A 17707-nucleotide genomic window follows, 5' to 3' on the forward strand; every position below is an offset into this window, starting at 1 on the left:
AAATGTGAGCTACACAAAAAAGATAAATCTGGAGCTTTTTAACATATGTACTGTTATTCTTTAAAGTCCATGATTTTTTTTGCAGCTCACAGTTCAAGGTATTTTATCCTGAAATTTTCCACACATACACTTTATATCCTTGCATACTTTTTTCCGATTTTTTTTTGAAACTGAAATTTATGAATTTTGAATTTTTTTAAATAAAGGGCTCTATGGAGCTCGGTCTCCAAAATGCTCACAAATTTGAAAGTGTTCATGAATGTAAGCAATGTTGTGAGTTAAAAAATGTTCACTATTTGTTTAAAATATTCACTAATTTTAATAAACGTTCATGAATTAAAATGTGCAAAAAAAGAGAAGAAAAACAGACATGAACCCTCAAACCAATGACATACACCCTTACAGGTGAGCCCCAGCGACCCCACAGACCCCCAACGCACCAGGAAGCTCCAGATCTAGGGAGATCTGGGAGCTTAGCATGTTAATAGATAGGTTTCATTCAAAATAATACGACGACATGCCACAAAAGTGAGGAGTAAAAGACTCAAAATGTGTTATATGTTGTCTAAGTGGGACTTAAATGTGTGTTGTTCGCGAACACAAAAAAATATATAAAAAAGACGTGCTTTGGAGAAAGGCAAAAGGAGTGGATGCCATTTCTTCGAATTCTCTTCCAAAGAAGGGTGCGCCACTGGTTTCTCAACAGAAAAAAGGTGACTCAAAAGTTGTTGGAGAACCCCTGTTGACATTTGTGGCCCATTGTCTGTTGGTATTGGAATACTTACCACAATGTCAGATAATTGCTTTAACGCCTCCACCGCGTGCCTAGGCATTGCATTGTGGCTCATAAATTGTTGAAGTACCCTTGTCTGCATTTGCAGGCATCTTGCCAGATTTTCTTAAAATGCTTGAGAATCTTGATGTTTTGTCTATCTTGATTAGTGGTTGGTCACAAGTGACAGGCCAAACCAAACCAAACCAAACAGATATAATACGGCAGTCCTTCTGGACTCCCTCTGAACAACCCTTGCGGCAAGCGAGGTTGATAATCAACTGCCTCCCAGCATGCATATGGTCAGCCGTGAGCAAATGTGAAACCAGAAAAGGAAAAAATTGAGGTTGATCACATCACATAGGGAAGGCAAAATAGCTCGAGGTTCACCACACCGCTGCCATTCTCACCATACTTCATGCATGCCGGGAGGGGAAACTCATGCTGCAAGCTTTGCTTTGCTCGTCAAACAAACAACCATACCAGATTAAATGGTCATACCATTTATATATTTGGCTAAATACAGGAGCACTAAAGTGAACTCTGAAACAGACCGACTATTTCGGGTAGCAAAGAGTTATTTAACAGCGCTGAAAAAGAACGGAACTACCGAAATCTATGTCTAGATGCTAGCTAACAGAGTCATGTCAAACTGACAAGCAGATGTAAAGACAAGGCACTAAGGCAGTTCAGAAAGTAACTTCTGTTCCTCGAGAAAACAAGTGTCTACTACTGAGGACAGGAAGCATTTTAATTGGCAGTGCTTGCAGAACATCTCAACCCTTGAGAATGTAGTGGAACTCAGATGAACCACAGTTGCACATCCAGAAATGTTTGAAAATTTCCGGACAAAAAACTAGTGCATTGACACAACATCGTTCAATGTTGTCAGAAAATTTCATATCAAAATTCGAAACATTGCACGAGATACAAAAATGATAAAAATTTGACATCAATGTGAACCTAATATAAGTTGGGCTTCAGATTTGGCCAATTATCACACTGATGTCAAATTTGCCTTTTTTGCATCTAGTGCAATGTTTCGAATTTTGATATGAAATTTTCTGACAACATTGTTGTGTCAATGCACTATTTATTTATTTTGGAATTTTTCAAACATTTTTCGATGTGCAACCGGTGTCCGGTGCACCGGTAGCACCAATTGCCCCGGCGCACCAGATACGCTCTTGAGCTCAGACAACATAGCGATACGTCACATATTTTCCAGCAGTTTCACTGGGCCTGGTGATCTTCACGACTTGTCCACGCCTCATGCCATAGTATCTTGCTATTGGATCCGTGATTTGAATCCGAGGGAGCTGCATCATCACAAGACAGCACAAGAGCATCAGAACCTAGAGTACCACTATAATAATAAAGGCTAATATCTGTTTCTTTATTAATGTGCATAAGACATTTCTCCTTATACTATTGATTGGAAGAGCACCTGCCGTTTTACGGCAAAAAGGAAGACATCTGGGGCCAAACTTTTCTAAAGAATGAGATTATGAAAATTGATGAATGCAAAACGTGACCAATGCAAATCGTTCAACCACTACCAAGTGAAAAGGGCAAGCAACACTTAAACCAACACAGCTTCCTACTAACTTCAGAGCATTATGCATCTTAATCTTAACAAACAACGCACGGAAACAAACAAGTACACCAAAACTGATATGAGAGTAACAAATTCTAGTACACTTGTCTCTAACATTACCCAACAGACCAAGTATCACTGTAGAAAATATGCACCACACCAGTGTCAGTAGAACACCCATAGACTCACTAACCTATGCGAAACATAATGCTCATATATCTAAGAATCCTTAAGTACACATCAACTCTGAAAGGAACACATCCGAAGCAGACTATATAGCATCATTCTTCAAGTTCTAGAAGAGCTTCTGGCATGTACATCCTACTAGCTTATCCTGCTACCACCTGTGTCTAACATTCCCAGCCATTCATGACATCACCATATTACTTTCATCAAAGTAGCACCTCAGCTACAGTCTTACGCATGATCAGTTTCTTGCTCATCCCGATTCTACACTTAATAATATAGAATTCACATGTTTCTAAATTATGAACAACCATAATTGTTGAGTCAAAATGATTTAAAGAGTAACAAACATACATGACTTAACAGTTGTCATACTGAAAGCAAATTAAAACAACACTGACCAGGATATTCATCCGCATATGTATATGGATCTTATTATCAGAAACTATTTGCAGCGGACATAGGGATATGACCTAGTAGTTCTGCAAGTAGGATTATATAAGATTGCATCCTTACTATTGCATTATTAGGGGATATGATCCTGGTACTTGGTGTCTAAGAAAACCCTCGGCCACCTATGTGGCATACTAGCATGCAAAACCGCTGTTTTCAGGACAAAAAAACATCTATGTAAACCAGGTTATGGGATAAGATAAAATACTCCACTTGGGATTAAGTACGAGGGACATTAGTTTGGTGAAATATAGCTTGAGGAAGTAGAGGGAACCTTTTCTTTCAAATCAATAATGTGTTTCATCCCAGCACAACCATCTGGAATATCTACATGAAGGTATGCTGGAATACAGGGTTGTGGTTTTTAGCTATAATTGTTTGTTCACAGATGATTATTAACGGCTTACATGGCTCAAACAGAATACATTCACACAATGACATGATTGCATCAATTAGAATATCAGGTCAGTTACAGTGAGCAAAGGGTTGATAAATTTGTATGACCTGAGTTTCTTTCACAGTGTATTTCTCCAACAGCGTCTTCTTCTGCTCCTTTGTGAGGAGCACGTGCTCGGGAACCAGATCGTGATTCTTAATGTTTATAAGAAGCTCCCCTTCCTGCAGGACAGCAATACATTAAACGTCAGCCACTGGTTCCCATGGCGAGAGGCACTGGATATTAGTCAGACGAGTACGAGGCATGGATGTCGAGCGCGACCTGGAAGACCTCGAGCATCAATTTCTCCTTCTCCTGCGATAACCCGAGCACCGCGTTGCGGGCAAAGGCGGTCAGCGCCTGCTGCACCACGAGTATGCCATTGTTGACGTTCTCCTGCTTCATCTTCTCGGCGTAGCTCTTGACCGTCTTCATGCCGGGCTTGGGCTCGTTCGGGAAGAACACGTAGATCTGGGGCGGCATTGCCAACACCGTCAATCAGCCCACGCACTAGTACGGAAATCGCGGGGAGGAGGTGGGGGAGGGGACGCACCTGCTCGTCGGGCTTGTCCTTCTTGGCGCGGTTGATGACGAGGTCGTCGCGGCGCACGGGGTCGCCGTAGCGCCCGACGAACTCGCCCATGGTCATGTCGACGTCGGCGTCCAGCACCAGGTACCCGCGGTCCCGCAGCATCTGCATCACCGTGCGCCGGACGCGGAACAGCCGGCTCGCCTCCCCCTCTGCCGCCGCCATCCCTTCGCCGATCACCCGCGCGAAATTTTCGCCTGCCTTTGGAGAGGAAGGGCCGGCGGCACCGGAGGTAGGGGTTTGGGGGGAGGAGGGTTCAGGAGACACCGGCACCGAGCGGCGAGGAGTGGGGAAGAGCGGGTCGGAGCCGGACCCGAAACCGAGTTATGGGGGTTTAATCTGGGCTGGGCTGGGCTGGCCCTACGAACATATATGAGGAATTTCTCGGGAGATATTTCGTGGAGGAACATATATGGGGGTTTAATATGGGCCGGAGAATGATCTGGGCTGGACTGGCCCTACGAACATATATGAGGAATACACAGAGGACGCCTTTTGTCATAAATTTCTCGGGAGCCCCTATGGCATTTTTTTTATAGAAACCGTGGCATTTCGTGGAGGAACCACGATTTTTTTTTGAGAAATCATGGCATTTACAATGTACTACTCCTATATACCATGACATTTTTATTTTTAAGAGCATGGCATTTTCTTTATTAAGAACATGTCATTTCTATTTTAAAGAACATGTCATTTTTGTTATTAAGAGCATGGCATTTTTGTATAAAGAGCATGGAATTTTTTTTTGTATAAACATGACACTTTTATAAGAGCATGGCACTTTTATTTGAAAGAGTATGACATTTCTATTATAAAGAGCATGGCACTTTTTTATAGAGCGTGGCATTTTTTTATTTTGCATTGTAGAGCATTGCAATTTTGTTAGTCAGAACATGCCCCTTTTTATTATTAAGAGCATGCCTTTTCTTTTATTAAGAGCATGGCATTTTTTGATCTGTAGTGTGGTAAAATTACTTTTACCATATTTTATAGCATGCCAAGTTTTAGAAAATCACATGATGTTCACATGGCAATTCATAAACGTTTAAAGAGCATGGTAGGATTATCTTTTACTAAATGCATGTCACTTTTTGAAGAGCATGGCAATTTTATTACTAAGAGCATGCCACTTTTTTATCTGGAAAATTATTAATTTTATTTTAATATATGGATCATGGCATTTTTTGAGCTGTTTGTTATGACAAAGAACATGGCAGTTTTAATTTTGGATAATTCCTTTTTTTTACATTTCATGGCATTTTATTATCTCAGTCCTGACTTTTTCCTTTTCTACCTTTTATTGTTTCTCAATTTTGAATCATTATTTTATTGAAAAACTTAAAACTTCTTAACATGGCAACTACAATTTTGTTGTCATCGCAACTTAAATTATAGAACCATGACAATTAAAATACATTTTTGTCTTTGTTTTCTAGTGGACCATGGCATTTTTATACACACATTTTTTTATTTTATACGCAAATCTGCCTTGATCAATGCGGGATCTATTTGAACATAACAGCATTTTTTTATTATGTACATCATGGTGTTTTGTGTGTGTGTGTTTAACTATTTAAGATAAGGTCCATACACCCATTTAAAAAACCTCGCAGGAAAATGGGATTTTTTGGCCCAACTGGTTGGTCATTCCTCCCCGCGTGATTGGTCAAAACGTTCGCGGTTGTCCCCTCCCAGGTGAACATTCCCTAGTTATTCGGGTTCTAAGACAATATGGACATGTTTTTTTGTGCCTTTACCCTAGAAGAATACATCTTTTTACCAGGAAAGGAAAGAAGAAGAAAACACATCTCATTGTCTTTTCATCAAAATGATTTAGAATTGAGTGTCACTTACAAAAAATGACTCCATGCTCCTCTTTTGTTTCTCTAAGTCATTTGTGCTTGGGGAGAAAGTCGGTCCAATCGAACTGGGAGTACCATACCGGGTAGACATGAGGGGTATTAGAGACTAACGTGTGCTTTGCCACGCCGCTCTTCACTCGTGTGATTGTCTTCTTTCTCTAGCAAGTTGTTGCAGACAGTTGTTTCGTTTTGGTTTTACCTACGTATGCTTGGGTCAATTATTTTTATGGTGTTTTTTTATCTCGTTTGTCTATCGTGTTGGGGTGCTTTTTGAGACAATATTTACTCTAAAAGGAGAGTGGAGTTGTTCGGTGTGTGGTTGTGGTGTCCGTACACATCTCCTCTCGTGAAGGTTGTTATGTGAGCCCCCTAGGAGCTCTTATTCTACACTAAAATCATGAAATTGCTACTATAACGTTCACATGGGTCGGTCCATGAAGGCCCCGCTCGCTTAGGTGGCTCCCTGCTCCACTCGCTCGCCTAACATTTTTTTCGCTCGTTCCACTACTATCTTATAAAAGGCCAGTTGTCGCTTTATTTTTAAAACATTCGTTAAACTAAAATATGTCCACGGGTTTTAAAACTCATATATTTAGGAATGTTGTAGTATCGAAAATAGGTCTAGGTGGGGGTGATTAGACTACTTGACCAAATAAAAATCTAGCATTTTTCCAATTTTAAGTCTTGGCTGATTTTAGCAACTTAGCACAAGTCAAGCAATCAACCTACACATGCAATTCCAAGAGTGTAGCAGCGGAAAGTAAAACATTGCATATGAAGGTAAAGGGAAGGGTTTGGAGAAGGCAAACGCAATGTAGACATGAAGATTTTTGGCGTGGTTCCGATAGGTGGTGTTATCGTACCTCCACGTTGATGGAGACTTCAACCCACAAAGGGGAACGGTTGCACGAGTCCACGGAGGGCTCCACCCACGAAGGGTCCACGAAGAAGCAACCTTGTCTATCACACCATGGCCATCGCCCATGAAGGACTTGCCTCACTTGGGTAGATCTTCACGAAGTAGGCGATCTCCTTCCCCTTACAAACTCCTTGGTTCAACTCCACAATCTTGTCGGAGACTCTCAAGTGACACTTAACCAATTTAGGAGACACCACTCTCCAAAAGGTAATAGATGGTGTGTTGATGATGAATTCCTTGCTCTTGTGCTTCAAATGATAGTCTCCCCAACACTCAACTCTCTCCCACAGATTTAGCTATGGTGGAAAGATGATTTGAGTGGGAAGCAACTTGGGGGAGGCTAGAGATCAAGATTCTTGTGGTTGGATTGAAATGTCTTGGTCTCAACACATGAGTAGGTGGTTCTCTCTCAGAAAATGAGTAGTGGAAGTGTAGGCACGTTCTGATGCTCTCTCTTCAATAGAGAAGGGGTGGAGGGGTATATATAGTCTCAACACAAAATCCAACCGTTACACACATTTGACCAACTCGGTCAGACCGAATAGGAAAACTTGGTGAGACCGATTCAGTTCAAAAATGTGAACGTTAGGAATCTCAGTGGGACCGACATGATCAACACGGTGGGACCGATGTGCTAGGGTTAGGGCAAAACCTCATCTCGGTGTGACCGATTGCATGAACTCGATGAGACCAATTTCAGCAATGAGTTAACAGAGAGTTGGCCAGGCAAACTCGGTGGGACCGATCGCTCATTTCGGTAGGACCAAAACGTTATGAAGGAAAACAGAGAGTTTACATTGCGAACTCGTTGGGACCGATCGCTCATTTCGGTAAGACTGAAACGTTACGAAGAGAAACAAAGAGTTTGCATTGCCATCTCGGTGAGACCGAGATCCATATCGGTGAGACCGAATTGTTTAGGGTTTCTGGCAGTGGCTATGTCAAAAAAAAACTCGGTGGCGCCGAATAGATCAAATCGGTGGGGCCGAGTTTGACTTTAGGTTTTGGACATATTTTGGAAATGAGAAAGTGGTTGAGGGCTTTGGAGCATATCACTAAGCACTTTGAGCACGTAGGCCATTAAACAACACCTCATCCCCTTTTAATAGTATTGGCTTTTCCTATGGACTCAATGTGATCTTGGTTCACTAAAATGAAAATGAAGAGTCTTGAGCTTTTGCAAATGTTTGTCCTTAGCATTTTGAGGGGTCCACATCTCTAGTCCATGCCATGCCAATCATTGAACTTTCTGAAATATCTAATTTGAATGAATATTAGTTCAATGAGCTATACATTGTTATGAATTACCAAAACCACCCGAGGAATAGTTGCACTTTCAAATGTTCATGAATTAATAAGTTGTATGAATTAAAATAATCAAAGATTTCATTTAAAGGTTCACCATATTTAAAATGTCACAAATTTTATGAAATGTTCATGAGTTAAATTGTGCAAAACAAGTAATTAAAAACAAAACATAATAAAAACAAAGAAAGAAAACTAATAAAAGAGAAAACAAACAAGAACCCTCAACCAACTATATACACCCTTACAAGCAGGTCCCAGCGACCCCACAGACCCTGACAAATTGGGAGGCTCCAAATCTAGTGAGCTTAATATCTTAATAGAAAAGTAGCAAAATTTTAAAATGTACATAAATTTAAAAAATGATCAGGGATTTTTTAAATGGTCAGTGTATTTCAAATGTTCACTAATTTTAATAAATGTTTATGAATTAAAATGTGCAAAAATAAATAAATATTTTAAAACAAGCGGGAACCCTCAACCAACTACATACACCCTTACAGGCGGGCCGCAATGACCCCATTGACCCCGACGGACCAAGATGCTCAAAATATAGTGAGCTTAGCATCTTAGTAGATTCCATTCAAAATAATATGACGGTGTGGTCACAAAAATGTGGAGAAAATTAACTCAAATTGTGTTATTTTGTCTAAGTGGGACTTAAAATGTGTGTTGTTGGCAAAGACAGAACTAAGGTCTTCTTTGGTTCATAGGGTAGAAAAATCGTAGGAATAGGAAAGTCATAGAAAATGAGATAACATGTATCTCAAATCCTATGAGTAGGAATAGGAAAGAAGATGCTCTTTGATTCGCATCATAGGATTTTTTCCATTGAGTCTAGGCTAATGTTTATTTTCCTATAAAATGTGGAGGATAGGAAGAATTCCTTCATAGAAATAGGATTCCATTCCTACAAACCAAAGGGCTCTAAAAATTTTTTTCCTATAAAAACCCTATCCTATGAAATTCCTACAAGAATCCTCTAAACCAAAGAGACGTCCTTTGGAGAAAGGCAAAAGGAGTGAGTGCCTTTTTGTCAAATTTCTCTTCCAAAGAAGGGTGTGCTACTGGTTTCTCAACAGTAAAAAAGGTGGCTCAAAAGTTGTTGGAGAATTCTTGTTGGCATTTGTGGTCCATTGCCTGTTGTTGGTGTTGGAATACTTACGACACTGTCACTGTTTTAATGCCTCCACTGCCCGCCTAGCTATTGCAAAGTGGCTAAAAAAATTTGTTCGCATTTGCAGGCTTGTTTTCTGGTTTTCTTAAATCTTCGTGTAGATATTTTCTGAAGTTAATGGGATTAGGTATTCCGAGATGAAAATGCTTGAGAATCTCAATGTTTTATCTATTTTTAAGTTTTTCTTTTTTGTAAATTCTACGTATAGCTGTTTTATCTCTACAATTGCACTATTAACAGAAAAAGGGTTTGTTGATCAGCTGGAGTGGCGGTAAGGCAAATTAGCTGCAGGTTCACCACACTGCTGCCATTGTCTTCATACCGCGTCATTTAGCAGATATCCCACGTTCCTGATGCTGCAGCTTTTCTTTGCTTGTCAGATAAACAACGGTCCCAGAAGGCATGCTCATACCATTCAGATATAAATACAGGAGCACTAAGTTGAACTCCGCGAATTAGACCGACTATTTCGGGTAGCAAAGAGCTATTTAGCTGTGTCGAAAAAGAAAAAGAAAACTACTGAAATCTGTGTCTAGATGCTAGCTAACAGAGTCATGCCAAATTGACAAGTGGATGTAAAGACAGAGCACTAAGGCGGTTCAGAAAGTACTTCTGTTCCTCGAGAAAACAAGAGTCTACTACTGAGGAGCTAGCATGGGAGGAAGCATTTTAACTGGCAGTGCTTGCAGAACATCTCTGACCCTCAAGAATGTAGTGGAGCTCAGACAACATAGCGATATGTCACATATTTTCCAGCAGTCTCACTGGGCCTGGTGATCTTCACGACCTGTCCACGCCTCATGCCATAGTATCTTGCTATTGGATCCGTATATTGAATGCGAGGCAGCTGCGTCATCACAAGACAGCACAAGATCATCAGAACCTAGAGTACCACTATAACAATAAAAGCTAATATCTGCATTTTCTTTACTAGTGCACATACAACATTTCGTCTTATATCATTGATTGTAAGAGCTCCTAGTGTTTTGTCACAAAAACAAAAAAAAAGACATGTGTGCCCAAACTTTTCAAACGTGCAACCACTACCAAGTGAAAGGGGTAAGCAACACTACACTTAACCAATGCAGCTTCCTACTAAGTTCAGAGCATTACGCCTCTTACACTTAACAAACATCGCACAAGAACGAACAAGTACACCGAAACTGATATGAGTGTTGCAAATTCCAGTACACATGTCCTGACGTTATCCAACAGATCAAATACTGCTGTAGAAAATAGGCAACAGACCAGTGTCAGCAGAACACCCACAGACCACTAACCTATGGGATACATAATGCTCATGTATATAAGAACCCTTAACAACAAATTAACTCTGAAAGCAACACATCTGAAGCAGACCATATATCATTTTTAAGTTCTAAAAGAGCTTCTGATGTGTCCAACCTACTAGCTTATCCCGCTACCACCTGTGTCTCACAATCTCAGCTTTTCACAACACCACCATATTATGTTCATCAAAGTAGCATCTCAGCTAAGGTCTTACACATGATCAGTTTGCTGCTAGTCCTGATTCTAGACATGACAATATAGAATACACATGTTTCTAAATTACGATCAACCATAATTGTTGAATCAAGATGATTTAAGAGTAAGAAACCAACATGACCTAACAGTTGTCATACCTAAAGTAAATTAACAGCTAGCCAGGATATTCATCCACATATGTATATGAATCTTATTATCAGAAATGGCTTATCTACTATTTGTGCATGCATCAGGATATGTATGCCCTAGTAGTTCTGCAAGTAGGATTATATAAGATTGTGTCCTTACTATTGCGTTATTAAGGGATATGATCCTGGTACATGGGGTCTAACAAAACCCTTGGCCTCCTATGTGGCATACTAACATGCAAAACTGCTGCTTGTCAGGACAAAAAACCATCTACACAAACCAGGTAATGGGATAAAATAAAATGCCCCAGTTGGTTGGTGAATTATAGCTTAAGTAGACGGAACCTTTTCTTTCAAATCAATAATATGTTTTATCCCAACCCAACCATCTGGAATATGTACATGAAGGTATGCTGGAATACAGGTCACAGTTTATAGCTATAATTGTTTGTTCACAATGATTAACTGCTTTATGGCTCAAACAGGAATACATTTCACATAATGTCATGCTTGCATTGATCAGAATATCAGGTCAGTTACAGTGAGCAAAGGATTGGCAAATTTGTATGACCTGAGTTTCTTTCACGGTGTATTTCTCCAGCAGCGTCTTCTTCTGCTCCGGTGTGAGGAGCACGTGCTCGGGAACCAGATCGTGATTCTTAATGTTTATAAGAAGCTCCCCTTCCTGCAGGACAGCGCTACATTAAACGTCAGCCACCGGTTCCCATGGCGAGAGACACTGGATATTAGTCATACGAGCACGAGGCATGAATGTAGAGCGCGACCTGGAAGACCTGGAGCCGGAATTTAGCGGTCTCGATCAGTTTGTTGCGGGCAAAGGCGGTCAGCGCCTGCTGCACTACGAGTATGCCATTGGGGACGTTCTCCTGCGCCATCTTGTCGGCGTAGCTGGTGACCACCTTCGTGCCGGGCTTGGGCTCGTTCGGGAAGAAGACGTAGATCTGGAGGGGCATTGCCAACGCCGTCAATCAGCCGACGCCCTAGCTAGTACGGAAATCGTCGGGGAGGAGGTGGGGACGCACCTGGTCGTCGGGGTTGTCCTTCTTGGCGCGGTTGATGACGAGGTCGTCGCGGCGCACGGGGTCGCCGTACCGCCCGACGAACTCGCCCATGGTCATGTCGACGTCGGCGTCCAGCACCAGGTACCCGCGGTCCCGCAGCATCTGCATCACCGTGCGCCGGACGCGGAACAGCCGGCTCGTCTCCCCCTCCGCCGCCGCCATCCCTTGGCCGATCGCCCGCGCGAATTTTTCGCCTGCCTTTCGAGGAGGAAGGGCCGGAGGTAGGGTTTTGGGGGGAGGGAGAAGGGGAGGAGACACCGGCGCCGAGTAGCGAGGATTGAGGAAGAAGGGTCGGTTGGAGCCGGACCCCGAGACCGAGCTACGGGTCGTTCGCTTCGGTTCGGTCCTCTGTTTTTTTTTTTTGAGAAATGGTTCGGTCCTCTGTTGCACGCTAGGGGTTGGTTTGGGCCGGACAATGATCTGGGCTGGGCCGGCCCTACCTTCTTTTCCTCCGCGGCTCCGACGAAACACGGCCACGGCGAACCCTAGATCTTAATTGGCCTTCCGCCGCGCGCCATGACTCGTAGTGGCGGCCGTGGTGGTGGTGGGGACGAACAGCCGCCGGACACCCCCATCCCTGATCTGCCCTGGGTGATGCTGGATCGCATCGCCCACTGCACCTTGCCGGGCGACGACACAGATGCCGACGGCACGACATCGGAGGTCTCCGAGACCTGCACCGGTAGGCCCATCGCCGTCTCCCTCAGGGTCGCTCCGCCTCCCGCCGTGTCTCGTCTCTACCTCCACTTTCCAGATGGGCTCAGGCCAGAGATGAAGCTGCTGGAACCGCCCTCCGTCCTCGCGGCTCATGGCCGCTCCATACTTTTCCAGACCTATGTCCCTCACATTGACCAGTGCCGCCCCAACTATTACCCCATGGATTACTTCGTCTACACGGCCCCCGGCCGCCCAGGCAAGCGCCCGTTCCTAAGGCGGCTCCCGCCTTGCTTCAAGGGTGGGCAAGTGAACCCGGAAGTGGACAAGCTCTTCCTCCCGTACCGGTACCAGCAACAGCGGACGATGAACAGCGATAACATCGGCCTGCTGTGCTACGGCGAGGAGGAGTTCACGGTGGCCGAGCTCTATTCATGGGGCGAGCTCTGCCTGCTGCACCATGCACCTGGGAAGGCCATGGAATGGGAATTCAGGACGCTGCAGATGCCTTATGGCAAGGGCGTCCCTGACTTTCTGTATGGTTCCTGGAATACCGACTCCGTCATCCCCTTTGGCGGTTCCTTGTGCTGGGTCGATTGCTACCTCGGCTTGCTGTTTGTCACCGTGCATGGAGATCTTACAAGGCCGCCCCGCTATGTCTCGATGCCAGCAGATCTGGACACTCGTCGTCTCTATATTGACCCAGGGGTCCCTGACCCAGCACGCCGTGTGTGTGTCACTGACAGCGGCATGGTTAAGCTCATTTGTATCAGCGATGCTGCAGGCCGCAGCGTGCATATACATTCTTCTGATTTCAAAATCAGGACATGGAATCTGTCCAACGGGATATGGAAAAAAGATGCCACCACGGAAGCCCGTGAGCTCGAGAATGTTCTTTCCTCTGACAAGCGCCTGCCACTGCTCCTGCCAAAGTTTCCTATCATGAACTTGGTTGATCATGATGTTGTCTGCTTTGTGTTGAATAATAGAGACCGCAATTTCTGGCTGGTTGAGGTCAATCTGAGGAAGAAGGCGCTTGGGGCAGTCACCCTCTATACCAACGAAGAAAAAGAAAACCAAGCAGCAGCAGAAGAACACCTGACCTGGGATGACATTGTCCGCAATACCTTCTTCACCACCGTCTCCGTCAACTCCATCTCCTTCATCCCCAGCCAATTCACCATGTACTGATAAGCATGCCATCAAAAGGTACTTAAGTCTCATGTTATGTGATTATCCTTGCCATTCATGTTAATGTTAAATCTTCCATCTTGTAGCATTTCTTAGTGTTGTCTAGTACTACTTTTACTCATCTCTCATTTATGTTCTTGTTAATTTTTGAACTCAACTCAACAGAATGCGATGTTTAATTGCTAGATAATAAGCTTAGGAAAACTTATATTAGCTAAATGACAAATTAATCCTGTGAACCATGGTTTGTTGTATCACATCATAGCAACACACAATGTTGTAAATAGCGAGTTCACCTTTTAAATATTGATTAGTCATCCGATTTTTAATATGGTAGTTATATTCTGTACTTACTATTATTTATATTTCCCTTGGTAACAAGTAGAATTTTACATTTGCTCTTATATTGATGCTGATCTTCTTGAACATGATATCAGTATCGTACACAGGTCGGTCAGGTAATTGAATAAAGACATTATTAGGCAGTGTAAAACACAACTGAATATTTTAAACATTAACTTGTAAGTAGTACTACTAAAGCAAACACTAATTGCATGTAACAATATATCTCATGCATGCTTGCTTAAGAAGCACAATATTTAATCAGTATCCGATTGAATGGAAATATATTCTCTTCAACCAGGTAGCATAGTAGTTTGTCCATCAAGTAGTGGCAAGGATGTTCTGGTTCCATCAAATACTACATAATTACATAGACTGTGTGCCTCTGTTTGTGCAACATTTTATATTGTGAAAACAGAGGGAGTACAAATTACGTGGTGTAAAACAAATGGGAAACGTTTGTATTCACCCGACTGATCTTTCGGTGCACGTCAACCGCCTCCGTGGGCGTTCGATCTGTTTTGATCGGACGGCCAGGAGCCACCCTCATCTACGTCACGATTCTTGCAACTCCACCTCTGTTTCAGAAGCACTTCTGCAACTCAACAGTTGCTGCAGACGGACTACATGGCCAGGTATGCGGGTGCTCACCCGTGCTCGCCGCCGGCCAATCCAACTGTCGTCGTTCGCCGGCGAGGCAGGCCTTCGCCGTCCCAATTCCATCCCTCATCTTTTCTTTCGCCGCCTCACTTGTCGTCGGACGGGCAGCCGGCCGCCTTGCCGCTCACATCTCCGTGCCCTGCATCTAGATCGGGATCTCCAAGTCACCACCCGACGTCGGCGAAAGTGACTGAGATCCGCGCGGCCCAGTCGTCGTTTTAGTGGCGCGCGACGCAGCGCATGGCCTCTCCGTTGATGATGTCGGTGTCGGGGGAGCCCTCCCTACTGATCCGCCCCGGCCCTGCGCAGCATTTTTGTGAAACAAAGCCATTGTTGCAATAATTGTTTCTGAAACAAAGCTCTTGTTGTAAAGAAGGGACCCATACACAGAGATGCTTTTGTAACGTCGCCAATGTTTTTGAAACAAAGCTCTTGTTGCAATAGTCATCGATGTGTTTCTGAAACAAAGCACTTGTTATAATAGTCACCGTTGTTTCCGAAACAATACCCTTGTTGCAAAGACAACCTAGATCGGACGGCTCGCGAGGCGGTGGATCTTTTAAAAAGATCCGCCGGCCGACGCCTAGCACGCCCCAAAACAAATAGCCAAAAGAAATGACATTTGTTGCACTTTGCGTCATAAGGGCTATCTATTTTGTAGTTTTCTCTGTGACTGACATCTCCAGAAATATATGTCATAAATCCTGTTTATTGTTATTTTCATGGTCTGACATAATCTCGGTTTATTGACTTGTGCTCACATCTACATTTGCAAACAACAACAATTAGTTCTGCTCGATAGCCTCTGGCGGTCATCCTCTGCATGATCAAGTGTTGACATACTTTTTGCACTTCAGATTCATTCAGCTATTAACATGTATGTCTCCATCAGCAGCTGCTTTAGAGCATCTACCATTATGATATTTGTCAGAGTTGATTGCTCTAGAGTTTTATGTAACATGAAATTGGATTGTTAAATCTCTTTCACAGGCCCAAGTAGATAAACCAGAGCAAATTATTACATGCGTTTGAATATTTAGACTGCTTATGATACATTGTTTTCAGAGCACTTCATATTTTCATGTAACAATATGTCTCATGTATGCTTGCTTAAGAAGTACAATATTTAATCAGTATCTGATAGAGTGGAAATATATTCTCTTCGATCAGGTAGCATAGTAGTTTGTCCATCAAGTAGTGGCAAGGATGTTCTGGTTCCATCAGATACCACATAATTACATAAACTTTGTGCCTCAGTTTGTGCAACAGGGATATATTGTGAAAACAGAGGGAGTACAAATTACGTGATGTAAAACAAATAGCCAAAAGAAATGACATTGCACTTTGTGTCATAAGGGCTATCTATTTTGTAGTTTTCTCTGTGACTGACATCTCCAAAAATATATGTCATGAATCCTGTTTATTGTTATTTTCATGGTCCGACATAATCTCGGTTTATTGACTTGTGCTCACGTCTACATTTGCGAACAACAACACTTGGTCCTGCTCGATAGCCTCTGGCGTTCATCCTCTGCATGATCAAGTGTCGACATACTTTTTGCACTTCAGATTCATTCAGCTATTAACATGTATTTCTCCATCAGCAGCTGTTTAGAGCATCTACCATTATGATAGTCATCATAGTGGATTGCTGTAGAGTTTTATGTACATGAGATTGGATTGTTAAATCTCTTTCACACGCCAAGTAGATAAAGCGGAGCAAATTATTACATCCGTTTGAATATCTGGACTGCGCTTATGTATTTTCTGAGACAACTTATGTTTGCTTCTCACACTAATGATTTTGTTTGTTTGGGGAAACAAGTTACCATAGCCGCCTTGTCACCTAAGTTTGCTCTGTATTTTGATGAAGCCTTGGTTTCAGCAAGAAGTTAGAGGAGGAAGAAGTAAAGCGAGCAATAGAGAATGGATGGATTAAAGACTCAATAGGAGATGTTGAAGAAATCTGCTGATGCATTTATCTACTGCTGCTTCATCTGCTACTACTAGCGCCTGCTGCACGACGACTATGCTGCTGATGACGTTATCTTGCTTCATCTTGTCGATGTAGCTCCTGCCCGTCTTCATGCGTGGCTTGGATTCGGGAAGAAGACGTAGATCTGCAGGGACATTACCAACATCGTCAATCAGTCAACACCCTACATTGGAAATCACGGGGAGGTCGGCGGAAGGAGAGGATGAGGGGAGTGGGGGGGTGCACCTGTTTCGCCAGGCTTGTTGTTCTTGATGCGCGGAGAATGAAGTAAAATTGAAGCAAAACAAGCAAAGCTTTGCCAGTTCCTCAAAAAAAAAAACAGTCATAATAAAGCTTGGCACTGGTCAGAGTCGAACTTGCAACTTTGCATGTACATAGAATAGGCCTCTCTCTGCGTGAAATTTCCCTCTGCTCTTTACTTCAGCTTGTAAAAAGTTATTTTAATCTCCGTTAATCTTTACCTGCTCTCCTTTGTAAAAAGAAGCTTGTTCACTGTTTTCAAACTTTGGCTCAGGCTGGCTTTATGCCCGCCGTAGTTCCCTCAAAAGGCAAATCAGAGTTTCTTAGCAGATTGCAGGTTCAGGTTTTCCAGCCAACTGATTGCTTGACGCAACATTACAGTTTGGAGGTTGACAAGTATTAAAGGAGATTGGCAGTTTGGCACGGTTTCTAATTCTGCTTGCTAATTATTCCGTTACCTTCTTACTTGAGCAGTATTGTTATGCGTGCACTTCCATATGTCGGTAGTACTAATTTTCCAGGTTACCTTTATTCATCTGCACCTTATATGAACAGTATTGCTCTCGTAGCTTATTCACCACTTATCTCAACTATGCTCGGCTACAAGAGCAT

General features: G+C 42.9%; 3 protein-coding genes across 6 annotated transcripts; 1 reads left to right on the top strand and 2 right to left on the bottom strand.

Annotated features, from left to right (window-relative positions):
• Window positions 1-1216: 1216 nt before the first annotated feature.
• LOC147985957 (DNA-directed RNA polymerases II and IV subunit 5A-like) lies at window positions 1217-4344 on the bottom strand. Its single transcript, XM_087544390.1, has 4 exons — window positions 3998-4344; window positions 3727-3915; window positions 3513-3626; window positions 1217-2091 (listed from the first exon to the last, which is right to left on the bottom strand). Exons 1-4 carry the CDS (start codon window positions 4196-4198, stop codon window positions 1966-1968), a joined length of 630 nt encoding a protein of 209 aa, XP_087400516.1. The 5' UTR covers window positions 4199-4344; the 3' UTR covers window positions 1217-1965.
• Window positions 4345-9677: 5333 nt separating this feature from the next.
• Window positions 9678-12319, bottom strand: LOC125528727 (DNA-directed RNA polymerases II and IV subunit 5A-like). Its single transcript, XM_048693161.2, has 4 exons — window positions 11974-12319; window positions 11716-11892; window positions 11502-11615; window positions 9678-10143 (listed from the first exon to the last, which is right to left on the bottom strand). The coding sequence occupies exons 1-4, from the start codon at window positions 12172-12174 to the stop codon at window positions 10018-10020; spliced, it is 618 nt and encodes a 205-aa protein (XP_048549118.2). The 5' UTR covers window positions 12175-12319; the 3' UTR covers window positions 9678-10017.
• A 63-nt stretch (window positions 12320-12382) lies between these two features.
• On the top strand, window positions 12383-17408 carry LOC125538791 (uncharacterized). 4 transcript variants are annotated; one of them, XM_048702080.2, is made up of 2 exons: window positions 12383-13875; window positions 16733-17408. In XM_048702080.2, the coding sequence occupies exon 1, from the start codon at window positions 12529-12531 to the stop codon at window positions 13855-13857; it is 1329 nt and encodes a 442-aa protein (XP_048558037.2). In that variant the 5' UTR covers window positions 12383-12528; the 3' UTR covers window positions 13858-13875; window positions 16733-17408. The 4 variants fall into 4 exon arrangements, with proteins under 4 accessions (XP_048558037.2, XP_048558038.2, XP_048558036.2 ...); XM_048702081.2 differs by having other exon boundaries at window positions 16745-17408; XM_048702079.2 differs by having other exon boundaries at window positions 16931-17408.
• Window positions 17409-17707: the final 299 nt, after the last annotated feature.

Source organism: Triticum urartu, chromosome 2A, assembly GCF_056163025.1.
Source record: "Triticum urartu cultivar PI428250 chromosome 2A, HENAU_Tu73, whole genome shotgun sequence".
Classification (NCBI taxonomy): domain Eukaryota; kingdom Viridiplantae; phylum Streptophyta; class Magnoliopsida; order Poales; family Poaceae; genus Triticum; species Triticum urartu.